General features: G+C 38.0%; 2 protein-coding genes across 2 annotated transcripts in view; one reads left to right on the forward strand and one right to left on the reverse strand.

The window, feature by feature from the left end:
• Nucleotides 1–2,683, forward strand: part of atp11b (ATPase phospholipid transporting 11B) — a 26,278-nt gene extending 23,595 nt beyond the window's left edge. The window contains exon 30 of the mRNA XM_079471208.1: nucleotides 1,390–2,683. Coding sequence (XP_079327334.1) covers nucleotides 1,390–1,468 — 79 coding nt within the window. The 3' untranslated portion in view covers nucleotides 1,469–2,683. The remainder of the gene's footprint in view (nucleotides 1–1,389) is intronic.
• mccc1 (methylcrotonyl-CoA carboxylase subunit) lies at nucleotides 2,616–27,322 on the reverse strand. The gene is made up of 20 exons (XM_079471209.1): nucleotides 27,283–27,322; nucleotides 11,910–12,185; nucleotides 11,367–11,410; nucleotides 11,149–11,282; nucleotides 10,954–11,049; nucleotides 10,740–10,861; nucleotides 10,511–10,658; nucleotides 10,304–10,425; nucleotides 10,112–10,223; nucleotides 9,714–9,795; nucleotides 9,478–9,605; nucleotides 8,500–8,683; nucleotides 7,923–8,032; nucleotides 7,108–7,324; nucleotides 6,869–6,955; nucleotides 4,352–4,401; nucleotides 4,019–4,156; nucleotides 3,819–3,926; nucleotides 3,439–3,510; nucleotides 2,616–3,368 (listed from the first exon to the last, which is right to left on the reverse strand). The coding sequence occupies exons 2-20, from the start codon at nucleotides 11,963–11,965 to the stop codon at nucleotides 3,249–3,251; spliced, it is 2,130 nt and encodes a 709-aa protein (XP_079327335.1). The 5' UTR covers nucleotides 11,966–12,185; nucleotides 27,283–27,322; the 3' UTR covers nucleotides 2,616–3,248.
• Nucleotides 27,323–27,507: the final 185 nt, after the last annotated feature.

Consider the following 27,507-nt stretch of genomic DNA (forward strand, 5'->3'; position numbering starts at 1 on the left):
ATAAAACCTAATGAAAAGCTTTTGCCATTTAATCAGGAAATATGAAGATATGAGGTTTCAAAAGCACAGCTGTGAAATATGGAAATAGTTTGAGTTGACTTATTTCATAGCAAAAATGATCGAATTCCAGTCCGTGCTTTTAATGTTATTAATATAAAACATAGTCAAACAAGTCACTTATTTTAATAAGCATAATATAAGCAAATATGAGGGCGATCGTTTTATTGGCCGATAGTATTATTATAGTCTTCTATATTAGTATCATATCTCACAAATCATTCCTTCGTTATCAGTTGAGAACCACTGTTTCAAACCGTGATGGTACTGTAATTGATCTACTACGGTACGCAGTCAGTAGTATATAAATGCAAAAACACTCATTTAACATCTGTACCCCTTCACAAGACCTTAAAACGGTTGTCTTCATCTGCAGGATGCAACAACGTTACATTAATTTATTGGCTGCGTCCTTCTTCTTCCTTATACGTGATCCAAAGATAATCGCATTACTGTAGTTACCAATGTACTCTTTATCTTTTATAGCATGGGTCTATTTATAATCCGGCTGTATTGTAAGGGCATTCCGTCCTAGAAGCTAATTAATTGTATGAAGACATTAAGCGGGACAGGTATGGCGTTCGAGAAGCTTTTGGCCTGCCATTCTATTTACAAATATATGATATACACTTTATAGCAAACCTGTATACGTGCAAGATATTTTTCTACAGTCTATAGATTTATGTCATCGGTTAGTTTCTATATTTACTATATGTACGTAACCTTGTTCCCTGATATAGGTACCTTGTAATATGCTTACGGAGAGGTTATGTTTTTTTTTTAGAAGAATGTAATATATTGTCAAGGCCGTGGAAGGATGTGTTTATATTTGTGTCTGGTGTCTTAACTATGCACATTAACCCATGTTACACTAACATTTTGCATTCATTTTCCATTGACTTTGACTGTTGCTTGCTGATCTTCATGCGCCCAGTTCCAAAAGCTTTGGAGGATTGGTATAGTAGGGATGCACCGATATACAAATTTTGACCAATAGCGATCATTTCTTTTTTGTGAAAGATGATCAAGCACTTTTTAAAATGTCAGTTTAATATTTATGTTTTGTCATGTTTAAAGTTGTTGATGACCAATGTAGGGCCAAATTTCAATTCTAACCTAATGTTGCCAATGTAGTCGCTAAAATCAATTGTTATTGTATTGTGCATCCCTATTATAAAGGTCTTAAAAAAGCTTTTTAGTGCCTCATCATCTTCCAGCTCTCCAATAAATGTCAGATTGTAGAGCAGATAGAACAGGAATGGTATATTGTGCACTTGTCCAAAGAATCCCCACTGTCCCCCTCATTCTTCCCAATTTCCTTGATGCTTCCAGATCATGGAGCAACTCTGAGACCTTCTCCAATGACCGAAGCATCTTGACGCTCTCGCCCATGGAGGTCTCTCATTGTTAAGGACACCCATGCATGCACCAGCCCAAAAGGAACCAGTCGTGGAGTCCAGAGACACCGAGCCGTTCCCCCTCCCCGCTCTAGTACAATCACCAGCCATTCCTTCACAGAAAAGTCACGCGGCTCTGAATCTCCGAGCGTCAAACGTGACCGGCGACAGCGGATAAGCAGCGATTTCTCAAACTAACCAAAGGATTTGTCTCATTTGAACGATTCCGACGGTCGCAAACCGTGGAAGTGTATGCAAAGGGCCGCCGTCTTTCCTGAGGAAAACCAGGGGTCTGTTTGAAAGCCATGATTCTTTTTAAATGCCTGATTTTCAAGGTATTACATGTAAGTTTAGCATAAGTAGCACTAGCTTGCAAACCTGTAGCCTCCTTTAGAGTGAAGAGAACCTAAGATGCCTCTACCCAACCTGTTTTGGATTGTGCAGACGATGCAAGAATGTTGCAGATGGGGAAAAAACTGACATATCATTCTTAAACTCGCTCACTTTAATCTTCATATGCCACGTGCCTGCTTATTACTTCGTTTCTCGCGCACGGTTTTTCATTTCTAACCATTGTCATTAGTTCAGTTTTTGGTGTGTTTCTCGTTTTTCCACTTACTTTGCTAACCACTCATTAGTTGTTTGATTTTGTTGTGTGTGTATTTAACTGATTCAATGGAAAAATCTTCCCTCATGGGCTGTTACATGAATGCCTAGGCATCGAGACAACCGTTTTAAACTTGCTAAATCAACTATACTAACGTTTTGATATTCGACTGCATGCGACGCTTCGGTGAGTCACTGTAACTCTCAATGGAGACTTGGGAAAACGGGATTTGTTTTTGCTGCAAGGACCTGGATCCTTCACATCTGGTGCCGTGACCTGTATGGCGGGACTGAAATTTTGGAATTGTTCCGTTACGTCATACTGTGGATTAGTTTTGTTACTTCCGTTTTGTGGCTGTCGTTGTTTGAACGAACCTAAAATGACTCATGAACACAGATCGGCTGTTTCAAAAGTGTTTTGCTATGTGAAGTATTGAATGATATAGCAATTCAGTATGCCATTTATCTGAAGACATTAGCAATAAACTCGATGTAGCAGTGATATCAGTCATTTCGCAGTTTCATGTTTTTTTCTCTTCTTTTGATTTTCTCCTTATACTTCATATGTTTAAATGCTGATGTTTATGAAAGTTATATTTACAGAATAAATACGTTTTTAATTTGTGGAGTGTCATTTCTACTCGACAGTGAAAAGCATGGGATGGTGTCAAGCGAATGCTTTTAGAAAGAATTTATAAAGTACAGACACTAACAACACAGATGTCATTTACTTTTTACAATACACTAAACAACATGTCTGGTTAAACACATCACAGTTGTATTCTCTGTCTTATTAGAAGTGCTTGTAGCTGGATTTGTTTTGCTAAAATGCAAATGCATACGAATACGCTTAAAAATGAGCGTCTACAGTAATCAGTGTTTGACCCGGAAAACAAACCAAGCGTACAGAAAAATGGGGCAAATACATCATCCACCAAACAATGATATCATTTGTTCTGGTCCCGTGGCTTTTTCGTACAAATAAATTAAATCAGGGACTGAAATAACTCAAAATATGTTTATGGTGTTAGATAAACAAGTGTATAGCTTGCTTTAGATTTATTTCTACAAGACGCCAAACAGAACAATTGAAAAAAGGTTAAACAAGGTGTTTCTTGTGGACTAGAAGTGGACAGCCCCAGTTTTTAACATCTATCATTTTGACGTCACACTAAATGTATTGCATAGTTACTCTGCTTCATTTTCCTTCTCCTCCATCTCCACTAAAGCCGAGTGCCGATTTGCCTGTGAGCCCTCCTTAAAGAACACCTTCTTAATGATCCCCGCTTTGGGCGCACGGATGGTATGCTGTACAGAAACAAACAAGTCATAAGCAGTGGATTAGACACCCAATGAGATATGGACGTTGAAGCCTCACCTCCATTTTCATGGCAATCATCACCATTAAAGGATCTCCTTTCTGGACAGAGTCTCCAACCTTAACTAGGACCTACAAACAAAATACAACATCAGTTACACTAGCAAAACTGTACATTGCTCACAAGTCGTAACTGGATTGTTTTAAATGAAGCATAAATGTAAAACTCAGATATATATAACTAGATGCCTCATGAATATGAAACTTTACAGTGCAGTTGTGTAGACCCGAATATTATGGCTAAACTAATGAAATACAAGGTGAGAGTCTGGTACGGCTGAATACGGCATCTAGGTATACGTCTAGTGCATGGTAATACAAAAACCAACACTGTATGGGGACTGTTTTTGCTACAATGCGGCAGAAATCCTGCATCAAACCTTTTCAATAGTGCCCGTCATGGGTGCAACAGCGCCTCCCTGTGCACTGGTGGCACTAACACCGGCCAGGAACTCGGGCACAGGGACGCTGATCTGGGCACTACCCTCCTACAAAAGAAAACATACCAGACCATCAAAAATCGTTCCCTCAGACATGTCACAGGGGATGAAGTCTGACTGATAAACGCAACCAAACCCACCGTAGAAAAGATGTGTACGGTGTTATCCAGAATGACCAGTTTGGGTCGGGACAGCACTCCGTTGACCGAGCAACACAGGTAAGTCACATCGCCCTCCATCTGAAGCTCTCCTGACACGTGGAATACCTGACCTTCGGTCTGACAACAACAAAGCATTTATTCCTGCACATTAATCTTTTTAATGCGTGACAATCCTTGACTATAACTGCGACTAGGTTCTATTCCTCAAACAAGCTTTTGATTTGAGAATACAGTTTTGCTAATACGATAAACATCCACATAGAGGCTCATTATACATAGCCAACATTTGAAAATCTGAAAATATAAACGTACCTCCATACTGAATGTTCCATCTGGATTGTAGGTAACATATATTGCCACTTCTGCAAAAAATTAAATATGTTCATAAATCATCAAAGTGATTAACTTTACTTGCATTGTGACATTGCAGTGTTTCCCCTACCATTACCTCATTCCAACGGCACTTCCCGTCATTTAGCAGACGCTTTTATCCGCAGTGACTTACAAAGAGTTCAGGCAGCAATAAGCGATATGTCATACAGGAGCAATAATACAACAGGTGCTACTAGTTTCAACAAAAGCCCGACCAATTCCAGTGAGTTTACTGTTAATTTAACATTATTTTAAAAAGTATGGTCCCGACCTCCGCCGCAAAAATAAAGAGACCCCCCCAAAGCCGTTAAACTAGGGGAAACACTGCATTGTTATTATAATTTTTATGTTCACCCCAAATTTTCATTAGAATAAGGGGAGGTTTCTGGCTTTTTATATTAAATATTACTCCCTAGTAATATTTAATATACAGAAGAAAAAATGACCTACACAAATGTATGACATAATATTATTGTAGATCTTTATAATACTGTGATATTACATGGAAAATAAGAATTTTCCATTTTGGTTTTATGGTGGGATAGTTCACCCCAGAATGATAATTCTGTCATTATTTCCTCGCCCTCGTGTTGCTTCAGATTTGTATGTATTTCTTGAGTTATTTCTAGTTCTGTTAAACATAAAAGAAGATACTTGGAATAATGTAGGAAACCAAACCATTATGGGGCACCATTGACTACCATAGTCAATTTTTCTCACGATGGAAGTCATTAGTGCCACAGAATTGTTTGAATACATTCTTCCAAATATCTTCTTTTGTGTTCAGTGGAACAATACAATGTATACAGGTGCAAAAAAACAAGAGAATGACAGAATTTTCATTTTGGGGTGAACAATCCCTTTAGGAGCCACGACAATTAAAAAAAGAGAAGTAAATAAACGAAATTAAAAATAAATGTGGCGGATAGCATTTATTTAAAATCCTCAAGATGTTGTTGGGAATGACCGTGATAATTGTAAATCTGATATTCTGACAGCCCGACAGCATGCATTTACATGCTATACATTTTTCAAGGACAGCATATGTTGTACTGCTACACTTACAAAATAAAAGCCCATGTAATATGAAACTTTGATGCAGTTTTGTGAAAAACAAACGAATAAGTCATTTCAAGGTGAAATATGACCTGACTCGTGCGCTCTGCTGGTACATTTATGCTCCAATCTGCTTTACTGATGATCAATGCCATCACATTACCGCTCATACATAATGCAGAGGATATGCTGCTATTTCAGGAGAATAACCTCACAGTCTTGACATATAGAAGTATGAAGATGTGTGCGGCCTATTAATAGCCAAATCCATCATGCAGTTATTCAGAATGATGTAAATTCATTCTGTGACATTTTTAGCCGGGACATTTTATCAACGCAAAAGAGGATCACCTGAGCTTGGAGCTCAAACGCTGAACACACCAACAACATAAAGTAATATGTCTGTTCACAATAGGCTTCATTTTAGGAAACACGAGCAGAACGAGTTTGTGTAAAACGTTCGTAAAACTGTTTTTTAAGTCAATTTTCAGTTTCATTAAAATCTTAGTCGGTACGAAGGAAATGTACATGTGCTCCATGTCATATGTAAATACTGCGTAAAAACGCACGTAACATTCCGTTTTATTTAAAAAAAACGGATGACACTGTATTTTGATGCAATATGTATCATATTTCACCAGTTCTTTTGGCCGGTCTTTTAACATTTTTACTTTTTAACGCAGAGCTAATCACAGTGAAGAAGAGACGGGACAAACAAGCCATTGACCAACCATCATACACAACAAGTTAATATTAAAAGTTTGCTTAAGGAGGCTTATGGAGATTGCCCGTCATGTTCATGGACGTCATCGCAAAGAATTCCCTTGCAAGAAATGTGGAACGTAATGCTATGTTAGCTTGTGAATTATATTGGACTTTGTCAATTGATTTGGTAGCGTAATGCTACACAGTTTTACATGTTTAAAACAGTCATAGAGTCGTCGTTTTTTAGATTTACGCTTTTTTGAGTTTCCTTTACTCGCCAAAGTGTCATCGTGAGCCATCATAACAGAACAACCGATGCTGCATAACCACTTCCTCATTAGCATGTTGCCGTAGTTTGTACAACCGTAAACTGAGGGTATTGCGGCGCACCGGATATTAAGTCACCGATATGTGGGGTGTGTATATATATTTGTTATATAATCAAATAACAAAATAAGTCACTTACAGCACATCTACCTGTTCACATTTTATCAATATGCGTTTTCCCTGAGAAGCTGCTAGCACAATGTTGTTCCAACGGAGTTGTAGGAACACATTTTATGAATATGATTAGCATTGTGTGTCCATTGCCCCAAGCACTTATGTGTTGACAGGAGCCCATCACTCATTGGCTGATGATGTCATCACGGACCAGTTTTGCTTTGTCTGTGTGTTTATTAGAGCGTGAACACTTACTGTTGTCTCCTAACTGCAGGGTCAGGTTCCTGCAGTGCACGACGTTCAGTCGTCTCCCGTTACTGGAGGCGAATGGAGAGTAAGTGTCTGCAAAAGGAAACTACAGGTCAACAACTATTTATTTACAAGAAAACTATACATAATACATGTAGGTAAATGCTGTTTATGTACTGCAAAAATGCTCTCACTGTCAACGGTCTGAAAATATACTGCAGACTAATCTCTGCGTAATGTCTCACCGTTGGATTGGTTTCTGTAGCAGTCAGTGTGTTGTTTTTCTCTGAGCAGTAAACCAAGGGCAGCCTGACACAGCATCTCTCCAGACGCTCTCTGTGCTGCTGGGAAGAGCTCATCATAGTGCTGCTCAATGAAACTGGTGTGAACATTTCCTGCCTCAAATTCTGGATGTCCTGATAGACTCAGCAGGAACTCGATGTTGGTGTTTAGACCTACAATCTGTTTTAAAGAGAGATCGGTCAGTGTGAGACATTGCTATACAGACATTCAATACTTGAATTCTCCATTCATACCAAGCGCTAAAAAAGATTCAAGTTCAGATCACAACTTTAATGATAAAGATACAGATCACTAAAAGAATGTTTTTCCAATCGAAACGCATTTAAAATGTAAAAGTGCAGCATAGAATAAACACCATGATAAACATGATCATCTGTTGGTGTGGATGCTAATGTAGTCAACTTTCTTGATATAAACAAGCCTAAAGTGACTTGTCCTGTCGTTTTTTATTCTTTTATTTGTTGTTGTATGTTTTGCATGTGTTGTTGTTTATGTAAACAAGTGTTTTGACCTGTAAAGGTCAGATTGTAACACCAATAATATCGCCCATAGCTGAAATGTAAAACCCTAACATTGAATCATTCCGTATTTCCGTCTTGTTTTAAATCGTACGTGTCGTCACATGTGTTGATGTCTTGTTAATGTACTTTCTGCAATTTCACTTTTGGTATGTGTTGTGCACAAATGAACTAAGCAGTTTGGTCGTTTTCCTGATAAAAAATCTTGTTTTAGCTGTATGAACATATAGTTTGCTCACGTTGTACTGGCGTAAGCAGTATCTGAGTTTCTTCAGAGCAGCGGGGCGGTCTTCCCCCCAAACCACCAGCTTAGCTATCATGGGGTCATAGTGCGCCGACACCTCATCACCTTAAACACAATAACAACAGATACTGTTTACACGTCATTTGAATCATTATTAAACAAACAAAACCTTAAAACTAAATAACTGTTTATTGTTTGTGACACTACGTTACTGTACGGGAACAATTCTGTTCTATTGTCTGCCTTGCAAAAATATATTGTCTGGACAAAATGATATATTATTTATTTTATATTAAGTTTTAAAGCACTTGCTGTATGTGTCATGGCAGTGTATGTTGCAGTACCTTTAAATGTAATAAAATGTTAACAACTTGAGTAAAACAGTATGTGAATGTGAAATTGGGGGTCAATAAATATGGCATCACAATGTAAAAAGATTTTCATTGAGAATATCCGTTTGGTTTTAGAATATATTGTAACCTGAACATGTCTTTGTGAGTTCAACTATTGAGGTACATGAGACCAATACATTCTGTATAAGCAATCTCTGCACACAATTTAACGGGAAGTACCTTCTCGAACCCCCGTCTCTATCCGTGTGCACTGATCTCCCTGCGGGGTGGACAGGTGGAGCAGCGGCCCTGCTCCTGGCATGAAGTTGTTATTGGGGTCTTCAGCATAAATTCTGGCTTCAAAAGAGTGACCCCTCAACAAGATCTCTTCCTGAGAGAGGGGCAACTTCTCCCCCGCTGCCACCTGAAGGGCAGAGCCGACACATAATGACAATTTCAGAAAATAAATACACAAGCTGCCTTGTGGAAAATAAAGGTATAGCTGTGACCCCTTGTGGAGAACTGGAAATAATATTTTAATCAGTCTAAATGCATTGTAAACACTACAATATGCAAATGATGCCATGTTGTAGCCATACAGCCTCTCTCAAACAGCGAGAAACGGGTTGCACAGTCCATCCACAAACACATTAATGATCTGTGGAGTTGATGTATATGTTGCTTGTCCCTTATTTTTGTCAGGCCCTTATTAGCTCAATATAACCGAAATGATAAAAAAATCATCAAGATCCACTTTTTTACCCCAATATTAGATATTACAGTAGCACAAAGTTAGTTCTGTACATTACATACAATAAATACAATCTGAAAATGTTGCCCCATCTCAGAGCTTGGCACCCTGCATTAAAGTGATATTTCACCCAACAATCAATATCTTTATGCACCCTCGGGTTGTTCCAAGCTGTATACATGTGTTTGTTCTGCTAAACACAAAGGAAGATATTTGTATGTAAGTAACCAAACTGATCTCATCCTCCATCCACTGCCAGAGTAAGAAAAATAAACACTATGGAAGTCAATGGGAAATGAGATCTGTTTGGTTACTGACATTCTTCCAAATATCTTCCTTTGTGTTTAGCAGAACAAATACAGCTTTGGAACAACCTGAGAGTGAATAAACAATCACACGATTTTCATTTTTGAGTTTAAACAAGGATGCCATTTTCAGCTTGGTCTGTAGATTGTCCCTTGTCTCACCCGCAGTTGCCACTCCACCAAATCTGTTCCTGTGATCATCTCTGAGACGGGGTGTTCCACCTGCAGACGGGTGTTCATCTCCATAAAGTAGAAATTGTGCTGGGCGTCCATGATGAACTCTACCGTGCCTAATGTTTAAAATAGAGATACATACAAACTCAAAATCATTCTTTAACAACAATATTTGTCCTTTATGTTGAACACTGGCTGACTGGAATGCATAACAAAATCCTCACCTGCTCCGACATAGTCGACGGCTTTAGCCGCCAGCACCGCTGCCTCGCCGAGTCTCCGTCTGACCTCGGGACTAATGCCTGGCTGTAATGACACAAACACAGCCAACAATTCCATCAGCAAAACATTTATATATTAATAAATCTATGCGCATCACGCCTATGTGATGAATCTTTGTGTAACTAGCTTCTCATCCTAACAATAAGCTAGTCATGAGAGATCATAGTAAATATGCCACGGTTAAATACTGTCTATATAATGTATTTTACCTTAATGTAGCCTAGAACAATCTTAAGATTTGAGAGATGTTACATTAACAAAGTACATCCTGACGACTACGCCAAAAAAGGTCATTTCAACAGGATGTATGAATGTAACTGATGTATGGCGTCATTCGTACCCCCGGAGCTTCCTCAATGATCTTCTGGTGCCGTCTCTGAACACTACAGTCTCTCTCAAACAGATACACCACGTTCCCATGCTGGTCGCCAAACACCTGAACCTCCACATGTCTAACGCAACAAAACAAATCCTCATATATCACACTGTATTAGAACTCGGGGCAAGAACCGTTTCCGCTAACAAACCAGACCTGGGGTTTTCAACAAACTTCTCGATCAGCATGACATCGTCATTGAAAGACTTGCGGGCTTCTCTTCGGGCGGACTCCAGTTGTTCGTGAAAGGTTTCTTCTGAGAGCGCGATCCGCATTCCCTGCGAATCAATGACGCACCGAGACGTCAGGGGAAGGAATAGTGTAACATTACAAAATGATTCTCGTGTGCAACGTCCAGCTCACTTTTCCACCACCACCACGGACAGCTTTGATCATCACGGGATAGCCGATCCTTGCTGCCTCTTTTTGAAGCTTTTCATCCGATTGGTCCTCTCCGTGGTAACCCTCAATGATAGGCACGCCAGCAGCTGACATAATGTGTTTAGATGTGCTGCAACGGAAATGTAGATTTTATTTAAAAGAAACAAGAAAGAAATATCTTACTTTGATGTTTAAAGCATTTTATGTGTACCTTTTGATCCCCATGTCCCGAATGGCCGATGAAGGCGGACCGATGAAAATAATCCCCTCCTGTTTGCACAGTTCAGCAAACTCTGTATTTTCAGAGAGGAAACCGTATCCAGGATGAACCGCCTTACCCCAGAAAAACCCATTTGGTTTATTTTTGTACATTTAAAGTCGACTGTAATGCTCAGGCTACAAAACACATCCTCTCATTGAAATACCTGTGCACAGGATTTCTTGGCCACGTCTAGGATCCTGTCCATGCGTAAGTAACTCTGCTGAGAAGCTGCAGGTCCGATATGATACGCTTCATCTGCCTATTATTGCAGTGAGATTGTAACACATGATAATAATACTCGGTCAACTTCTATACTAGATAGCAATGACTACAGAAAACGACTTTTATATTTTCTCACCATGGCCACGTGCATGGAATGTCTGTCTGGGTCGCTGTACACGGCAACAGAGCGAACACCCATCTTCTTAGCCGTCCGCATTACCCGGCAAGCTATCTCTCCTCTGTTGGCGATAAGGACTTTCTCAATCCTGCCTGTACAAATATGAACATGGACACAAGTGAGAATCCTTGCACGTCTCCATGACAGTAAAATGATTGTTTCCTATGTGATCTTACCCACGGATGCATATCTGACCAACCCATTAGTCCAGATCGGTTTCCTAAATACAAGAGAAGATGAGATCAAACATTATTTCAATTTGATCTGTTTAGTAAACAGTGTGAACAGATTGGGTTTGCTAATGTCAAGGGCACACACATCTGCAGAGGTGACCTCTCCATTTCACGCAATGCAATGCATATTTAGCACTAACACAACTTTAAGACTAACTCTTCAGAGTTAAAAATATATGTTCAATTCCCTATCCAAGGTTTATTCCGCATTGTAAAAATAACTGCATTCCTCTTTTTCTGGTTTCTCTTTTTGTTTCAAAAGCTTTTGCTTGTTTCATATGACGTAATACGCATCAGTTTTCATATGTTTAATATGACAATATATATTCAGCACATCTCTTCGATCACTAAAAACAGATCACTGAAGATCACAAAGTCTAAATAGCTAAGCGAAATATTAACATTTAAGTTAGAATAAAAACGTGCACTTCCCAACTTTACAACCGTGTAAATGTTCACTTAATAACAATGTAGATGTGCACTTACAGCAGATGTTTGTTTAAAGTTCTGCTCGTGCGAGTTGTCAGAAACACTGTAGCCATGTTCACTGTGTTAGCATTTAGCTGTAACGTTAACAAACGATTGGTTTGTCTGGTTTATTTGATCTATTTCATGAATTTCTCTGCGACATTATCCAGTCAAATTAAACGATACTTAGCCGGACAATAACAATCGTTGTCGCAATGAAGTCATTTATCAATGTAAAATGATATTTGTGGTAATAAGTTTAGCCAGGACGGACAGAACGGTTAACCTTAGCAGCTTGGAGAGGGGGTAAAATCTTTGCGTGTCAGGTGACAGCTGACACGTTACCCGTCACTCCTGCCTCGCGACCAGTCACTGTTTTACGTGCCTGCCACAAGATCGGTCACTGTTTTACGTGCCTGCCACAAGATCGGTCACTGTTTTACGTGCCTGCCACAAGATCGGTCACTGTTTTACGTGCCTGCCACAAGATCGGTCACTGTTTTACGTGCCTGCCACAAGATCGGTCACTGTTTTACGTGCCTGCCACAAGATCGGTCACTGTTTTACGTGCCTGCCACAAGATCGGTCACTGTTTACGTGCCTGCCACAAGATCGGTCACTGTTTTACGTGCCTTCCTGTAGCGCGATGATGTTATAACACGCATGCGCACATTTGTATTTTGACAACGTCATCAACCAATATTTGTTACACAGCGTTAGTCTTATTTTTATGTTGTATATGCTATTTGTGTTATCATTCTTGGGTCCATTTTGGGCAGCTTTCCTGTATTAAAATATGATATATAAATACTGTTTAATTAAAGCTAAATGTAGGCTATTAGCTAAGAATTATATACATTTAAAATGCTGAATATCATTTCAACATTTTTGGTGGTGTACACAGCCAGTATGGAAAAAAACTTTTAATAGCAAGCAAAAGTATATTATGTTAAATACATTTCCCCACATGGTGTATTTATAAAAAAATACCGTCAAGTAATTTATTTTGTTACAGCAGAAACATACAAAGATACTATAATATTTACATTTGTAACATGAACCATATTTATGAACTCCCCTCTGTTAAGAAAGGGTTGGAAAAAGATTCTTGCTGCCGTTCGTTTAGAACCATGGTGGATTGGTACATTGAACCCTGTAAAAGCCAAATAGTACACATAAATAAATAAATAAATAAATACGTATGTTAGCCAGAAAGGAATAACAACAGAAAAGGAAGACTTACTCCAAAGAAATGTTTGATTGTAATGCCATTTCTGCCTGGTACCTGTGAAAGCCCTCAGTCTTGTGGAGAATAATGAGGGTAACCTTTTTGAAAAACATTGTACAGCTTTAAATTGTGCAAAGTGCATTAAATGCCATTGTCCTATTTATTGTGTAGAAGTGTTAAAAGTATCATTATGTTTACCTCAGGTGTCATAACATCAAGTATGTAGGATGTATTCTCCATGGAATCTCTAGCCAGTTGTGTGACTTCATAGAGTCTTTCTATTATTGCCTCTGTCTGTTAAAAAGCAATCATTTAAATAATTTTACACATATTAGTCTGCTCACATGTACTCTATATTTGAAGTCTGCCAACATGTAAAACATTATTAATATAGCAAATGCACAAACATGTCATTGTAGAAAGGGTATCAAAAGGCAAATAATAGGCAAATACAAAAGGCAAATAATAAAAACAGAAGTGCTACCTGATTTTCTTCAAAAAAACTCAACTTTTCATTGAGCTTCATCTTTAGCTTGGGGGCAAATGTTGGATGTAAAAATAAAAACATTCTGTTGGACAGAATTGTTCCATTCCTCAAGCCGTCGTGTAATTCCTGGAATGTGAGTGTTGCAAGTTACAGGTGAAACAATTTAATAGTTAAGAAACAGTATGTGGTATTACTTTAACTTAAGAAGTGTTGTTTTTATTATGTTATTTATGACTATTAACAAGTCCACGATCAACACAGTAAATATCCTACATTCGTTTACAAATTTAAATTTAGTCATTTAGCAGACGCTTTTATCCAAAGCGACTTACAAAGAATCCGGGAGCAATAAGCGATATATCATAAAAAAGCAATAGTACGATTTGTGCTAATACAAAAGACCATGTACATCCTACATACTTACAAATAACACTATAATGCATCTAAAGACTTTAATACACTACAATACTTTTTCTTCAGATTTTCAGTCTGGATTTGTTGCAGAAAGTCTGCGCCAGTCTGCATATTTTATTACATATTGTTTTCTGTGCAAAAGTTCTAAAAGTCTGCAAGTGTGATGTCTTTTTTAAATCTGTTCAGATTTTACAAGTTGTGTAGTGTATTCCAGCCTTAAGATATTGCTATTCCAATTGTGTACTATGTATTTATAAATATTTACCAAGATCTCGGTATCTTCTATTACAAGGTGGATCATTAAGCCCTCCTTCAAGAGTGCCAGTGTCCTGTAAAAATAAAACATTAAAAACAAGTACTTTACATGAAACTTCTATGTTTATAAAAGGTTTACATACTTCTCAAAGGTATACACATGACTGGTTTCACAGCCACAACTGAATGGTGTTTCTTCTGTGATATTTTCAAGTGTGATGCCAGCACAGTCTGCATGCAGCCAATTTTGGCAATGGTCGCACTGAATCCAGCTCAGTGTGTTGACACGTGGATGCATTTTTCTAAAGACAGTATTAACAATAATAAAAATGAGTGTAACTATTGTATAACAGTTATGCAACATATCAAAATAGCATTGTCATCACTTACTTGGAATTAATTGTTTGATAAAGGCAAACTTCTTCTTCCTGGGCCATGCAACTGTTTTGTCCTGCACTCATTGATTCAACACTGTTTTTTACTGTTCCATCAACCTCGCGGGGAAAGTTCTAAAAAGAAATGTACATTTTTGGCATCGAAACAAAAGCATCTTAAATAAAACCTAACACATTTAATACTAAATTCTTTATCCTCTTATTACCTGAGGTTGCAGTCTTCTCACCATACATGAGGCATGGTAAAGCCGAAGGTAGCCTAACTGTTCGTTGTGCAGCCTTTCATTAATCATTTTAATATTTTTTGCTTCCATCTCTGCCATCTATAATAATGATTTAATAAATGTAAAGCTAAATTATGAGTAAATATAAAATATATATTTAAAAAACATTTTATATTTACGAACAAAAAATATAAAACCTTGTTAACTTACGGTGCATACAAAAACCCCACAGTTCCTTCCATCATCTCTCCTCCATTGGTTCGGACTGGACACAGTCCATCCATCCAATTTGTCAAGGTTTCTAAATGCATTTCTAAAAAAGCACATCATTAAGGCCAAAAAAACATGTATTAAATAAATTAATTTTATTAATTGTTTGACCACAATTTAGACAAACTAATTTTGAAAATGAAAGTAAGAAAATTCAACAATACTTTAAAATGCCCATGTCCTCTACTGAAATTGTCTTATACCGGCTGGTGTTGTCGTACACTCTAATTTGCTTTTCAGCAATATCAAAAACCTGTATAATAAATAAGATTAATAGAAACTATAATTATGAGTAATTTTTTGTACAAAGTACAAAGATTGAATATAAACAGTGTTATATTATCCCATTGTGTGTTACTTACCCATAAAATGAAGTGACATCCCAACTCTGGGTTATCTTTTAATCCAACCACCCTAGGTAAAAGGATTTTCTGTGCATTTGAAGCATTCTAAGGAAACCACAAACATTCAGTAATGCTATTGTGACTATTAGTCTTAATGTATTTGAGAAAATTTTACATTTTAAGAATACCTGAAGTCGTTTCAAATGTTCAACTGTCACTTCTCCTTTTGCCCCACAGTCCCTGTACCACAATATATATGTGTCGGTGTCCAAAGCCAAAACCTGAAAATACAAGAAATGTAAAACTCCACAATACTTATAAATAGTTTTGTCTTTAAATACCATACACAAAAGATTACAGATAACTTACACCATTGGCCTGTAGTGCAATTTGTTCAATGCGGCAATTCACAACCTTTAAAGGAAAATAATGTAAAATCTGTTAAAAATACTGTATACAGCAACTTCTATGTGAGGTGATACATTTAAAATTAAAGATATAATTTTTATAGATAACAATATTACATAAAAGCTTGAGAACATATAATGCATACATTGTCGGTTAGCCAGGGCATTGCTGTACTACTGCTTTCAGTCAGGAGATGTGGGGGAAGAATAGTTTTCAGATCCCGGAGAGACAAAATGGCATAGGGAGAAATTCTGGCAACCGTGTTCTCTTCTCTCCTCTGTACAGCGTAAAGTTTGGAGATTTTTTCCTAAATTTGTGAAAATAATTTGTATTAAAACTATGTTAGCATTACACTTCTACTTGATCTCGTTGGTAATGGTTAGAAGTGGTGTGATACACATTACCTTGTTGGATGGATCAACTGGGAACATTGCCACAGAAAAATTCACCCCTGTCTCTGATGTACTGTTCACTTTTGCATCCATTTGGCCTTGTGGTGTGCCCTGTGTTTCCATCGGTCTTTTGTGTGTCTCTGTAACCATTTATACATATTTATGTTTTGGTCGCTGAACAGCTTACTTCAAATTACTCCACTGTTGAAAAAATAATTAAACCATTCACATTCTTACCTTTTTGACCATAAAACAGTTTGCCATCTATTCCTAAGTGCATGTTTTCTGCTGCACGCTTCTGCATTTCCTTTAAAAATAATGCATTTTTTCTTTCATTGTGTAGATGAAAGTACAGGCGTAGCGAAAACATATAGTGAGTGTCTTTCATTTGGCACAGTGAATACCGACTAGAGGACAGTTCTCTATTAACTTGTTCCGCTTCTGATGAGTTCACTAGGGAAGCCAGTTCGGGAATCAGTTTCAGACTTCGCAGTCTCTCCTCGGGTCGTTTCTGGTTCTTCTGATGAAACCTATCATAGAATGCGAAGCGTTCTGATGTTCCAGTTTCAGGGTGTAATCTAGAAAGTCTGTCCTCTGCAGATTGATTATGGGCGAGTCTTCTCTTCATCTTGATATTTTTGACCCAGTCAGGATTAAAACTCAACTCCCCAGCTGTTGCCAAAGAGATGTTTTCCTCTGTTGGTTCACATATCCTTCCATCATGAGGATGGAACATTTTTTGCTGTGTACGGTTGTTCACATGTCTGGCAACACGTCCTGCGATGTCAGATATGTACACTGTGGGAGGGTGTTTAAAACTCAACAGAGCATCTCCGTGATCCCGAGCCGACTCTTGCCACCATAAAGGTGACGTATAATACACAACGCCATGAGTGCACCCCATGTGGAGCACTCCACCTATATTAACAGAATATCACAAATTACTTTATGAAACAAGATAAGTGCAAACCACAAATAATATTGATTAAGATTTAACAAATAATATTTTTTTGTTATTTTTCTTTGAAGGTTCTTTAACAGTTATAAAGGATCAATTTAAAATATATATGCTGTTGTAAAATTGATGATACTCCAATTATTAATGATACGTTTAGGTTATACGTTACATGGGAATATGCTTTATTTTAAGCATATACATGCATACTGTGTACCCCACATAACGTCATTGAAAACCAAGCTAAAATCATATTTTTGTAAATTACATTTCACTACAAGTCATACTACAAAATGTATGTCACATTCCTGTCCGTTCATTGTCCCTTGTTTCTCTCTTATACTTCACATCTCAGGACAAGATTCTTTAGGTAGTGGTAAAAAGGTAATATTTAGCCCTAAAAGGCCCGCTCTGCTTCAAATAATTTGCATGCCATGAAATAAAAGGTCCTCTTACCTCCAGCCTTTTTAAGCTTCACAAACATTTTAGGATACAGATCCTTATATAGCAGAAGCTCCTCAAGCCGGTTTATTATGTCAGCATTTGATCCGCGTTCTGACACACCAAGGTAATTGCAAGCTTTGATCAACTCATCCTTTTTAGGCTAGGAAAAAAATACACATTCATTATTTAATGTCTTACAGTATATCAATATGCTGGATGTCATACAATACCTTTTTTGAATCTAGTACTTGCAGAATCTGGTCCTCATCTATTTTTTTCCCAACATGGCTTGTGGTGCTAGCCTTTTCACTGTGGGATAACCCTTTGAACACCTCAGTTTTTGGTAGGCAATCAGTAACTCTTGTATGCTGACCAATCCATGGAGCAAACCCAGAGTATGTCAGGTTGCTCCTGAAGGGGTTGCTAGATGCATCTGAAGAATATTAATATTTTAAGACCAATTATCATTTATGATATTAAGATTACTCATCATGCAAATTTACTCAAATTCTTAAAGACCACTTGTTTTATGAAGTATAACATGCTTACCATCAGAGAAGCCAGTGGCAATTATTTCCTTTTCCAAGTTCTCCCATCTCATTGCCACATTGATCTCTGTGTCTTGAGGCGTAATGTTGTGTCTCTCAGGACGTCTCAACAGATGGACTAGTAATATATTTATATGAAAAATTTACACATTATAAGTTAACACAAAACAGGTAATGGTGTGATAAATTATAAAAAAAAAACTTTTGTAGTATATTTGATAACACTAACTTGGCAAATCAAAGGCAATTTTCCAGTTGGCATCTGCGATCACTACTGATGGGTGGTGTCCACAGCGGTAACAGAAAAAACTGTAGCTGTACTTTCTCAGAGCGCAAAAGTGATAAAACGCCTTTCTGAGGGGGTTGTAAGGAACTGTACATCCAGAATGTGATGCAATTGTGCGCAGCATTCGACCCAGAGCAATGTGGTTCTGAAAGTAAAATAAAGAAAGAATGAGTTCTTGTAATGTTCTTACACTTTAAAAAGGATTATTTAATGAATAACACATTTTTGTGTTATGCTTTTTTAACACAATGGCTCGGTTTCACAGACAGGGCTTAATTTAAATCCGGACTAGCCTTAGTTAAATTATGATATTTAGGATACTTTTATAAAAATGTCGTAAAAAACATTATTGGTGTGCATTTTACACATTTAAAACAATGGCGCTGACATACTTTAAGATGTTTTAAGGTGAGTTATTTTCAGTTACATCTGGGATTAGCCTTAAACCTTGTCTGTGGAACCGGGCAAATATGTTTAGTTTCATGTTGAATGTGTGTTAAATAAATCTAGTAACAAGTAACACAAATTATGTTGTGCTTAACTACACACAGTGTTGACAGAAACACACAACAGTTTTTTAAAGTGTACTTTTGTAAAGCATATGATCCATTTGAATGTACTTACTGAAAGACCAGTTGTCAAAAATGAACACAAGGGTATGGTCAGAATGATTCTGTTGTTATAATTGTGAAAGCCAGAACTGTAGTCTTGAAAACGAACCACATTTCTGCAAACTGGACACTCCTTTCCATTTACAGAAACACCTGGATGGAATCACATCAACTAAATAATTGTATTTTAATCACTAAAAAAGTGACTTCTGTAAAAACTGAAAAGTTCTGATACCTTTATTCTGTGAAAATATCCCATATACTGTTGCTTTTGTTGTTATGACAAATGTTGTAAGTTCAGGTGGACAAGGCCCAGGACAGTAAGGACAACACAGTTCTGCCGGCTCAAATGTCACTGGAATGGGCATCTCCGTTTTAGTTAATTCCAGAGGAAGTTCCTCAGGAATTCTTTTTGAGTCCCACAAGTAGTTTGTTGCAGTGATGACATTGCTTTGGGTATATTCTTGGTGAGGATGAATTTCCACTGCTTCACTGTCATTGCCCTCTATATCCTCTATGTCCTCTTCAGCTGTATTTTTTACTACATCGGGATGTTCTTGGAACAACCACCACATAGATATGTATCTATGGACACAACTGTTCCTGTTTTTGCATCCGAAGCACTGGCAGTGCCATTTACCCAACTTTGAATCATAGGTTAATACTGTCCTTCCAAACTTACACCAATTGTCCTTCTGTCCGGTGAACACTGAGAAGAATATGTATCTGTCAGAAGAAATCTGTTCTCCCCAGAATATAGGGAACACACAGTCTACTTCCTCTGACTGAGCACGTTTAAATAGTGCCATACAGTCTTCTTGTCTGGAATTAGAAACAAGTCCTTTTTCTACCATCTCGTTTATGGCATTACTGTGCAATGCTGGTGGTGAAATATACGGAAGTGCATTCCTGGTCCTCTCAAGGTGGTGGCATTCCTTACCAGGGTTTCCACTCTGGGCTGCTATGCCCATAAAATCCCTACACTCATCCATTTCGCAATCATAGTGCTGTGCTAGTAAACACTTCTGTACGTGTATGGGAAGTCTAAGACCATGGGAATGTTTGGTTGTAACATAAAGTCCATTCTTTGGGTCAATGCACATCATTGGTTCCTGTCCAGAGTGCTGCTCTCTTTCATGTCTTCTTAAGTTTGACATGCTGCTGAAATGAATGCCACATTTCTGGCACATTCTTTTTCCTTGTTGCTCCTGATGTAAATTATCAGTCTGTTCACAGGGTTCTTTCTCATCTGAGAAAAATATGACAGATTCCACTGTGGTTATTATCATTTTAGGTAAAAGGAACTATTTTCAATCTGTTGATTGGTTGAGTTACATTTGTCAGTGTACTCACCAGAAGGTTTTGCTGTCACTGTCAGTCCTGTTGCAGCAAAATTTTGAAATGTGCGGGTTATTTACAAATGTGTCAGCACCAAAATAAATAATTTAAATGGTCTTCAATAACTTACCATGATTTTGTAAGTGGGATTTAAAATCTGGAGCTCTATTAACTATTTTGGCACACTTAGGACAATGCCAATGGCTCCTTTTTCCACTTTTCCGCTCTGGGCAATTGCAAGGTATGGTAAACTTGTCTACAATGTCAAAAACATGTTTTTAGATTTTGTAAAAAGATTGCATATTTTGTATATATCTTTGGAAATTAAATTAATTTTCAGAGATTACTTACTGGTGCCTCCATCCTCGAAGTATACAGCAAATCGAATATGCCGAATAGACAAATGATATTCTGATGCTGTAACTGATGTACAGCAGTAACAACAGTCTTGATCGCCTCTTATTTTTAAAAACTCCTCTTTGCTGCGAAACTCAAATTTTATTCCTGTGAATTAAATATAGAAGAGATGCAAAGTAACATTTTCGTTGATCATTAATACTGTCTTTTGTGTCACATAGTCTTTCAGAAATTGGTTTAATGTGCTTATTTGATGTTCAAAAACATTTGTTGCATTACACATTTAATTTAACTCTTTTTGGTGGGAGGCAAGAACTTAACATAACTGTAATTAATTACTTAGACAACTGAATTAAGGAAAAAATCCTTAATAGTGATAAATTAAACAAATGATTAAATAATGAATTATTAAAAATAACTTCATACTTAAAAAAACTTTTCATTAACTGTTATTTTATTTAATTCTATTCATAATCTAATTAAAACAGCCCATTGGTTAGGCATCTGTTCAAAAACTTTGTGTTAAATACACTGTCACTTACACCTGAACACATAAGTCATGGCAACAATCAATATAACGCAACTCACATGTGATTATGACAACAACATCATAAAAATAGCAATAACTTAAACATTTGTTATAATTATCACCACTTTTAAGTCTATGTAAAGTGAACATTATAAAAATAATATATAATTGCAACGTGAAAATGTATTTACTACAAACAAAAGCATATTTACCTTAACAAGGACAATATATGCCTATATGGGCCAACAATATATGTGTTGGTTGAAATTTTTATATACAGTATAGGCCTACAGAGGTTTTAACAGATAAAGTTGCTTTGAGAGACCATGAAAACATGCATAACGACGTAATTCTCGAGTAATCCAACTATCTGTGCGACACCGAGTGGTCGTTTTTTTGACTCGGTTGGACGCAGGCCCAAAACTGACTGACAACATTGACTTGGTTTCACTGTCACAATCAACAACTTTTCTTTACGCACTGCATCATCTCTTCTGCGTTTTCTAGCAGATTTCCCCGAGTCAACCACAATTGATCCTCAATTAATAAAACGCCTTGGAAAATGTGTTTAATACAATTTACTTGAAGTACCGATTGAAATACAAAAATAAATAAATAAACATATGCAACAAACTTTAAAATAAAAACTAAACAATGAGAACAATCGAATATTTAGCTTACCTTCCATTGTCGGTTCTTCAAATAACGGTCAACACCTAAACCCATTAAAAAGAATTTGAAGTTGCGATTAAAAAGTATATATATAGGCCTATATGTTGAGTAGTCAATTGATTGACAAAATCCTCTTCATAAAGTTCATAACACATCATACACAACCAACAATATTTCAAATGATAAAAAATATTATATAATAAACTATTTTCGTTAAATAACGATTATTAACTTACGTTGAAAATGATGCTGTACTTAGTCCGTGAAGCCCCTTGAATCCTTCACCGTTGTCTCCGACACATAGCGTCTTTGCTCGACCAATCAAATCGCCAGGTTTAACGCACGTACACCAATCAAATAACTAACTTTGAAGGTAGCCTAGTCAGCATGTAAAGGCGACATAAAGGACAACTTGGGGGAGGGTAGACTGTACCTCACTTCTGTGCATTATGGGTGGGGGACGCTTTTTTGTGTCACTTTGGGCCGTTTACACCTGGTATTAAGATGCGTTTGTTTGTGCAACAAAGCATGAATGTATCACTAGTGAAACTATACTTACAGTTTGTGTAAACATTTATTTATAAACTTAGGCTATTATTTATTCTTTAAAAAAATATACATTGATATTTAGGAAACGTTTTACGTTTAGTTTTCTAACTTGTTACACATGAAATACATAAAGTTTTGATGTATAGAATCTTAAACTGTTTCTCTACACATCTTTTAATAAGGTGATGATCAGATGTACAAAGCAATATATAATTTATGTTCAGAGCAAACTTCAGTTTCATAGTTCTTTATTGACAGAAGAAATAATTTACAGTTCACAAAGCCATAGCATTTGGAGCATTAATTTGTACTATTAAATACTACAAAACAATCCAACATAAGTAATGTAATGTGAGGAAGCATTTAAGCAGAGTATAAAATAAAGGCCTGTTTTAACAGATCAGATAACAAGCAGAATCTAAATGTATCACACCCCAGAAAATTCACACAACTTCTTAGAACAAAAGCATCAATCAGCCCCCAAACCCCCCACTGAGAGACAAACACCACTCCTCATGATGACATTGAACTGGAGAGGTCTGTGAAGTTAACACAATAATCGATGACAGAGATTTTCACTCACCAAGGACAGTTAAACATTAAGGTGTAATAGATCTAACTTTAACACCCTTATTAACAATGACATGTTGCCTACAGTATATGAAAGATGCTACAGGATACATAACATTTTGCAAACATATCTAAGCAATGACTGTTTACAGTATTTACAATTGGGTAAGGATTTTGCAAACTTTTGTCTGTAAATAAAATATTAACCTGTAGATTATAGAAGTTTAGAATCTCTCAAACTTTTACAGGCAGCAAGCAGTTGAATAAAACAGTGACAGGCAGCGTGACAGGTGTTTAAAACAGTGACTGGCAGCGTAACATGTGAATAAAACAGTGACAGTAAGTGTAACATGTTAATAAAACAGTGACAGTAAGTGTAACATGTTAATAAAACAGTGACAGGTAGCGAGGCAGGTGATTAAAACAGTGACAGGTAGCGAGGCAGGTGATTAAAACAGTGACTGGTCGCGAGGCAGGTGATTAAAACAGTGACAGGTAGCGAGGCAGGTGATTAAAACAGTGACTGGTAGCGAGGCAGGTGATTAAAACAGTGACAGGTAGCGAGGCAGGTGATTAAAACAGTGACTGGTAGCGAGGCAGGTGATTAAAACAGTGACAGGTAGCGAGGCAGGTGATTAAAACAGTGACTGGTCGCGAGGCAGGTGAATAAAACAGTGACAGGTAGCGAGGCAGGTGAATAAAACAGTGACTGGTCGCGAGGCAGGTGAATAAAACAGTGACAGGCAGCGTGGCAGGTGAATAAAACAGTGACAGGCAGCGTGGCAGGTGAATAAAACAGTGACAGTAAGTGTAACATGTTAATAAAACAGTGACAGGTAGCGAGGCAGGTGATTAAAACAGTGACAGGTAGCGAGGCAGGTGATTAAAACAGTGACTGGTCGCGAGGCAGGTGATTAAAACAGTGACAGGTAGCGAGGCAGGTGATTAAAACAGTGACTGGTAGCGAGGCAGGTGATTAAAACAGTGACAGGTAGCGAGGCAGGTGATTAAAACAGTGACTGGTAGCGAGGCAGGTGATTAAAACAGTGACAGGTAGCGAGGCAGGTGATTAAAACAGTGACTGGTCGCGAGGCAGGTGAATAAAACAGTGACAGGTAGCGAGGCAGGTGAATAAAACAGTGACTGGTCGCGAGGCAGGTGAATAAAACAGTGACAGGCAGCGTGGCAGGTGAATAAAACAGTGACAGGCAGCGTGGCAGGTGAATAAAACAGTGACAGTAAGTGTAACATGTTAATAAAACAGTGACAGTAAGTGTAACATGTTAATAAAACAGTGACAGTAAGTGTAACATGTTAATAAAACAGTGACAGGCAGCGTAACAGGTGATTAAAACAGTGACTGGTAGCGAGGCAGGTGATTAAAACAGTGACAGGTAGCGAGGCAGGTGATTAAAACAGTGACAGGCAGCGTAACAGGTGATTAAAACAGTGACTGGTAGCGAGGCAGGTGATTAAAACAGTGACAGGTAGCGAGGCAGGTGATTAAAACAGTGACTGGTAGCGAGGCAGGTGATTAAAACAGTGACAGGTAGCGAGGCAGGTGATTAAAACAGTGACTGGTCGCGAGGCAGGTGAATAAAACAGTGACTGGTCGCGAGGCAGGTGAATAAAACAGTGACAGGCAGCGTGGCAGGTGAATAAAACAGTGACAGGCAGCGTGGCAGGTGAATAAAACAGTGACAGTAAGTGTAACATGTGAATAAAACAGTGACAGTAAGTGTAACATGTGAATAAAACAGTGACAGTAAGTGTAACATGTTAATAAAACAGTGACAGTAAGTGTAACATGTGAATAAAACAGTGACAGTAAGTGTAACATGTGAATAAAACAGTGACAGTAAGTGTAACATGTTAATAAAACAGTGACAGTAAGTGTAACATGTGAATAAAACAGTGACAGTAAGTGTAACATGTTAATAAAACAGTGACAGTAAGTGTAACATGTGAATAAAACAGTGACAGGCAGCGTAACAGGTGATTAAAACAGTGACTGGTCGCGAGGCAGGTGATTAAAACAGTGACTGGTCGCGAGGCAGGTGAATAAAACAGTGACTGGTCGCGAGGCAGGTGAATAAAACAGTGACAGGCAGCGTGGCAGGTGAATAAAACAGTGACAGGCAGCGTGGCAGGTGAATAAAACAGTGACAGTAAGTGTAACATGTGAATAAAACAGTGACAGTAAGTGTAACATGTGAATAAAACAGTGACAGTAAGTGTAACATGTTAATAAAACAGTGACAGTAAGTGTAACATGTTAATAAAACAGTGACAGTAAGTGTAACATGTTAATAAAACAGTGACAGGCAGCGTAACAGGTGATTAAAACAGTGACTGGTCGCGAGGCAGGTGATTAAAACAGTGACTGGTCGCGAGGCAGGTGAATAAAACAGTGACTGGTCGCGAGGCAGGTGAATAAAACAGTGACAGGCAGCGTGGCAGGTGAATAAAACAGTGACAGGCAGCGTGGCAGGTGAATAAAACAGTGACAGTAAGTGTAACATGTGAATAAAACAGTGACAGTAAGTGTAACATGTGAATAAAACAGTGACAGTAAGTGTAACATGTTAATAAAACAGTGACAGTAAGTGTAACATGTTAATAAAACAGTGACAGTAAGTGTAACATGTTAATAAAACAGTGACAGGCAGCGTAACAGGTGATTAAAACAGTGACTGGTCGCGAGGCAGGTGAATAAAACAGTGACTGGTCGCGAGGCAGGTGAATAAAACAGTGACAGGCAGCGTGGCAGGTGAATAAAACAGTGACAGTAAGTGTAACATGTGAATAAAACAGTGACAGTAAGTGTAACATGTGAATAAAACAGTGACAGTAAGTGTAACATGTTAATAAAACAGTGACAGGCAGCGTAACAGGTGATTAAAACAGTGACAGGTAGCGAGGCAGGCGAATAAAACAGTGACAGGCAGCGTGGCAGGTGAATAAAACAGTGACAGGCAGCGTGGCAGGTGAATAAAACAGTGACAGTAAGTGTAACATGTGAATAAAACAGTGACAGTAAGTGTAACATGTTAATAAAACAGTGACAGTAAGTGTAACATGTTAATAAAACAGTGACAGTAAGTGTAACATGTTAATAAAACAGTGACAGGCAGCGTAACAGGTGATTAAAACAGTGACTGGTCGCGAGGCAGGTGATTAAAACAGTGACTGGTCGCGAGGCAGGTGAATAAAACAGTGACTGGTCGCGAGGCAGGTGAATAAAACAGTGACAGGCAGCGTGGCAGGTGAATAAAACAGTGACAGTAAGTGTAACATGTGAATAAAACAGTGACAGTAAGTGTAACATGTGAATAAAACAGTGACAGTAAGTGTAACATGTTAATAAAACAGTGACAGGCAGCGTAACAGGTGATTAAAACAGTGACAGGTAGCGAGGCAGGCGAATAAAACAGTGACAGGCAGCGTGGCAGGTGAATAAAACAGTGACAGGCAGCGTGGCAGGTGAATAAAACAGTGACAGTAAGTGTAACATGTGAATAAAACAGTGACAGTAAGTGTAACATGTTAATAAAACAGTGACAGTAAGTGTAACATGTTAATAAAACAGTGACAGTAAGTGTAACATGTTAATAAAACAGTGACAGGCAGCGTAACAGGTGATTAAAACAGTGACTGGTCGCGAGGCAGGTGATTAAAACAGTGACTGGTCGCGAGGCAGGTGATTAAAACAGTGACTGGTCGCGAGGCAGGTGAATAAAACAGTGACTGGTCGCGAGGCAGGTGAATAAAACAGTGACAGGCAGCGTGGCAGGTGAATAAAACAGTGACAGTAAGTGTAACATGTTAATAAAACAGTGACAGTAAGTGTAACATGTTAATAAAACAGTGACAGGCAGCGTAACAGGTGATTAAAACAGTGACAGGCAGCGTAACAGGTGATTAAAACAGTGACTGGTCGCGAGGCAGGTGATTAAAACAGTGACTGGTCGCGAGGCAGGTGAATAAAACAGTGACAGGTAGCGAGGCAGGTGATTAAAACAGTGACAGGCAGCGAGGCAGGAGTGACGGGTCACGTGGCAGACTGACGGGTCGCGAGGCAGCTGCCACCTGACACGCAAAGATTTTACCCCTACTGGCAGCTTGCCGTACTTTCGGCAGCCAATCAGAGTAGAGAGTCGGGAGGCGGAAACGGACGTATGTGTGCCGGTATTGTGGGATATGTAGTATGTGAAGTGCTCTAGACTAAAGGTTTTAACAGTTGTTGTTTTTTAGTTTTTAACAGAAAAGCAGTTAAAGACAAGCAGATTTACAGTCATGATATACGCATTTTCACAACACTCGCTATAAAATAAGTAAAT

Source organism: Barbatula barbatula (assembly GCF_947034865.1).
Source record: "Barbatula barbatula genome assembly, chromosome: 13".
Classification (NCBI taxonomy): domain Eukaryota; kingdom Metazoa; phylum Chordata; class Actinopteri; order Cypriniformes; family Nemacheilidae; genus Barbatula; species Barbatula barbatula.

Excerpts from the sequence above, each read along its gene's own strand:
- mccc1 (XM_079471209.1), bottom strand. The coding sequence starts at position 11,965 with ATGGCTACAGTGTTTCTGACAACTCGCACGAGCAGAACTTTAAACAAA. Across the intron at positions 11,283-11,366 it reads GGTCAGATATGCATCCGTGG|GCAGGATTGAGAAAGTCCTT; the intron begins GTAAGATCACAT and ends ATATTTGTACAG. Across the intron at positions 4,157-4,351 it reads ATGGAACATTCAGTATGGAG|ACCGAAGGTCAGGTATTCCA; the intron begins GTACGTTTATAT and ends TGTTGTTGTCAG.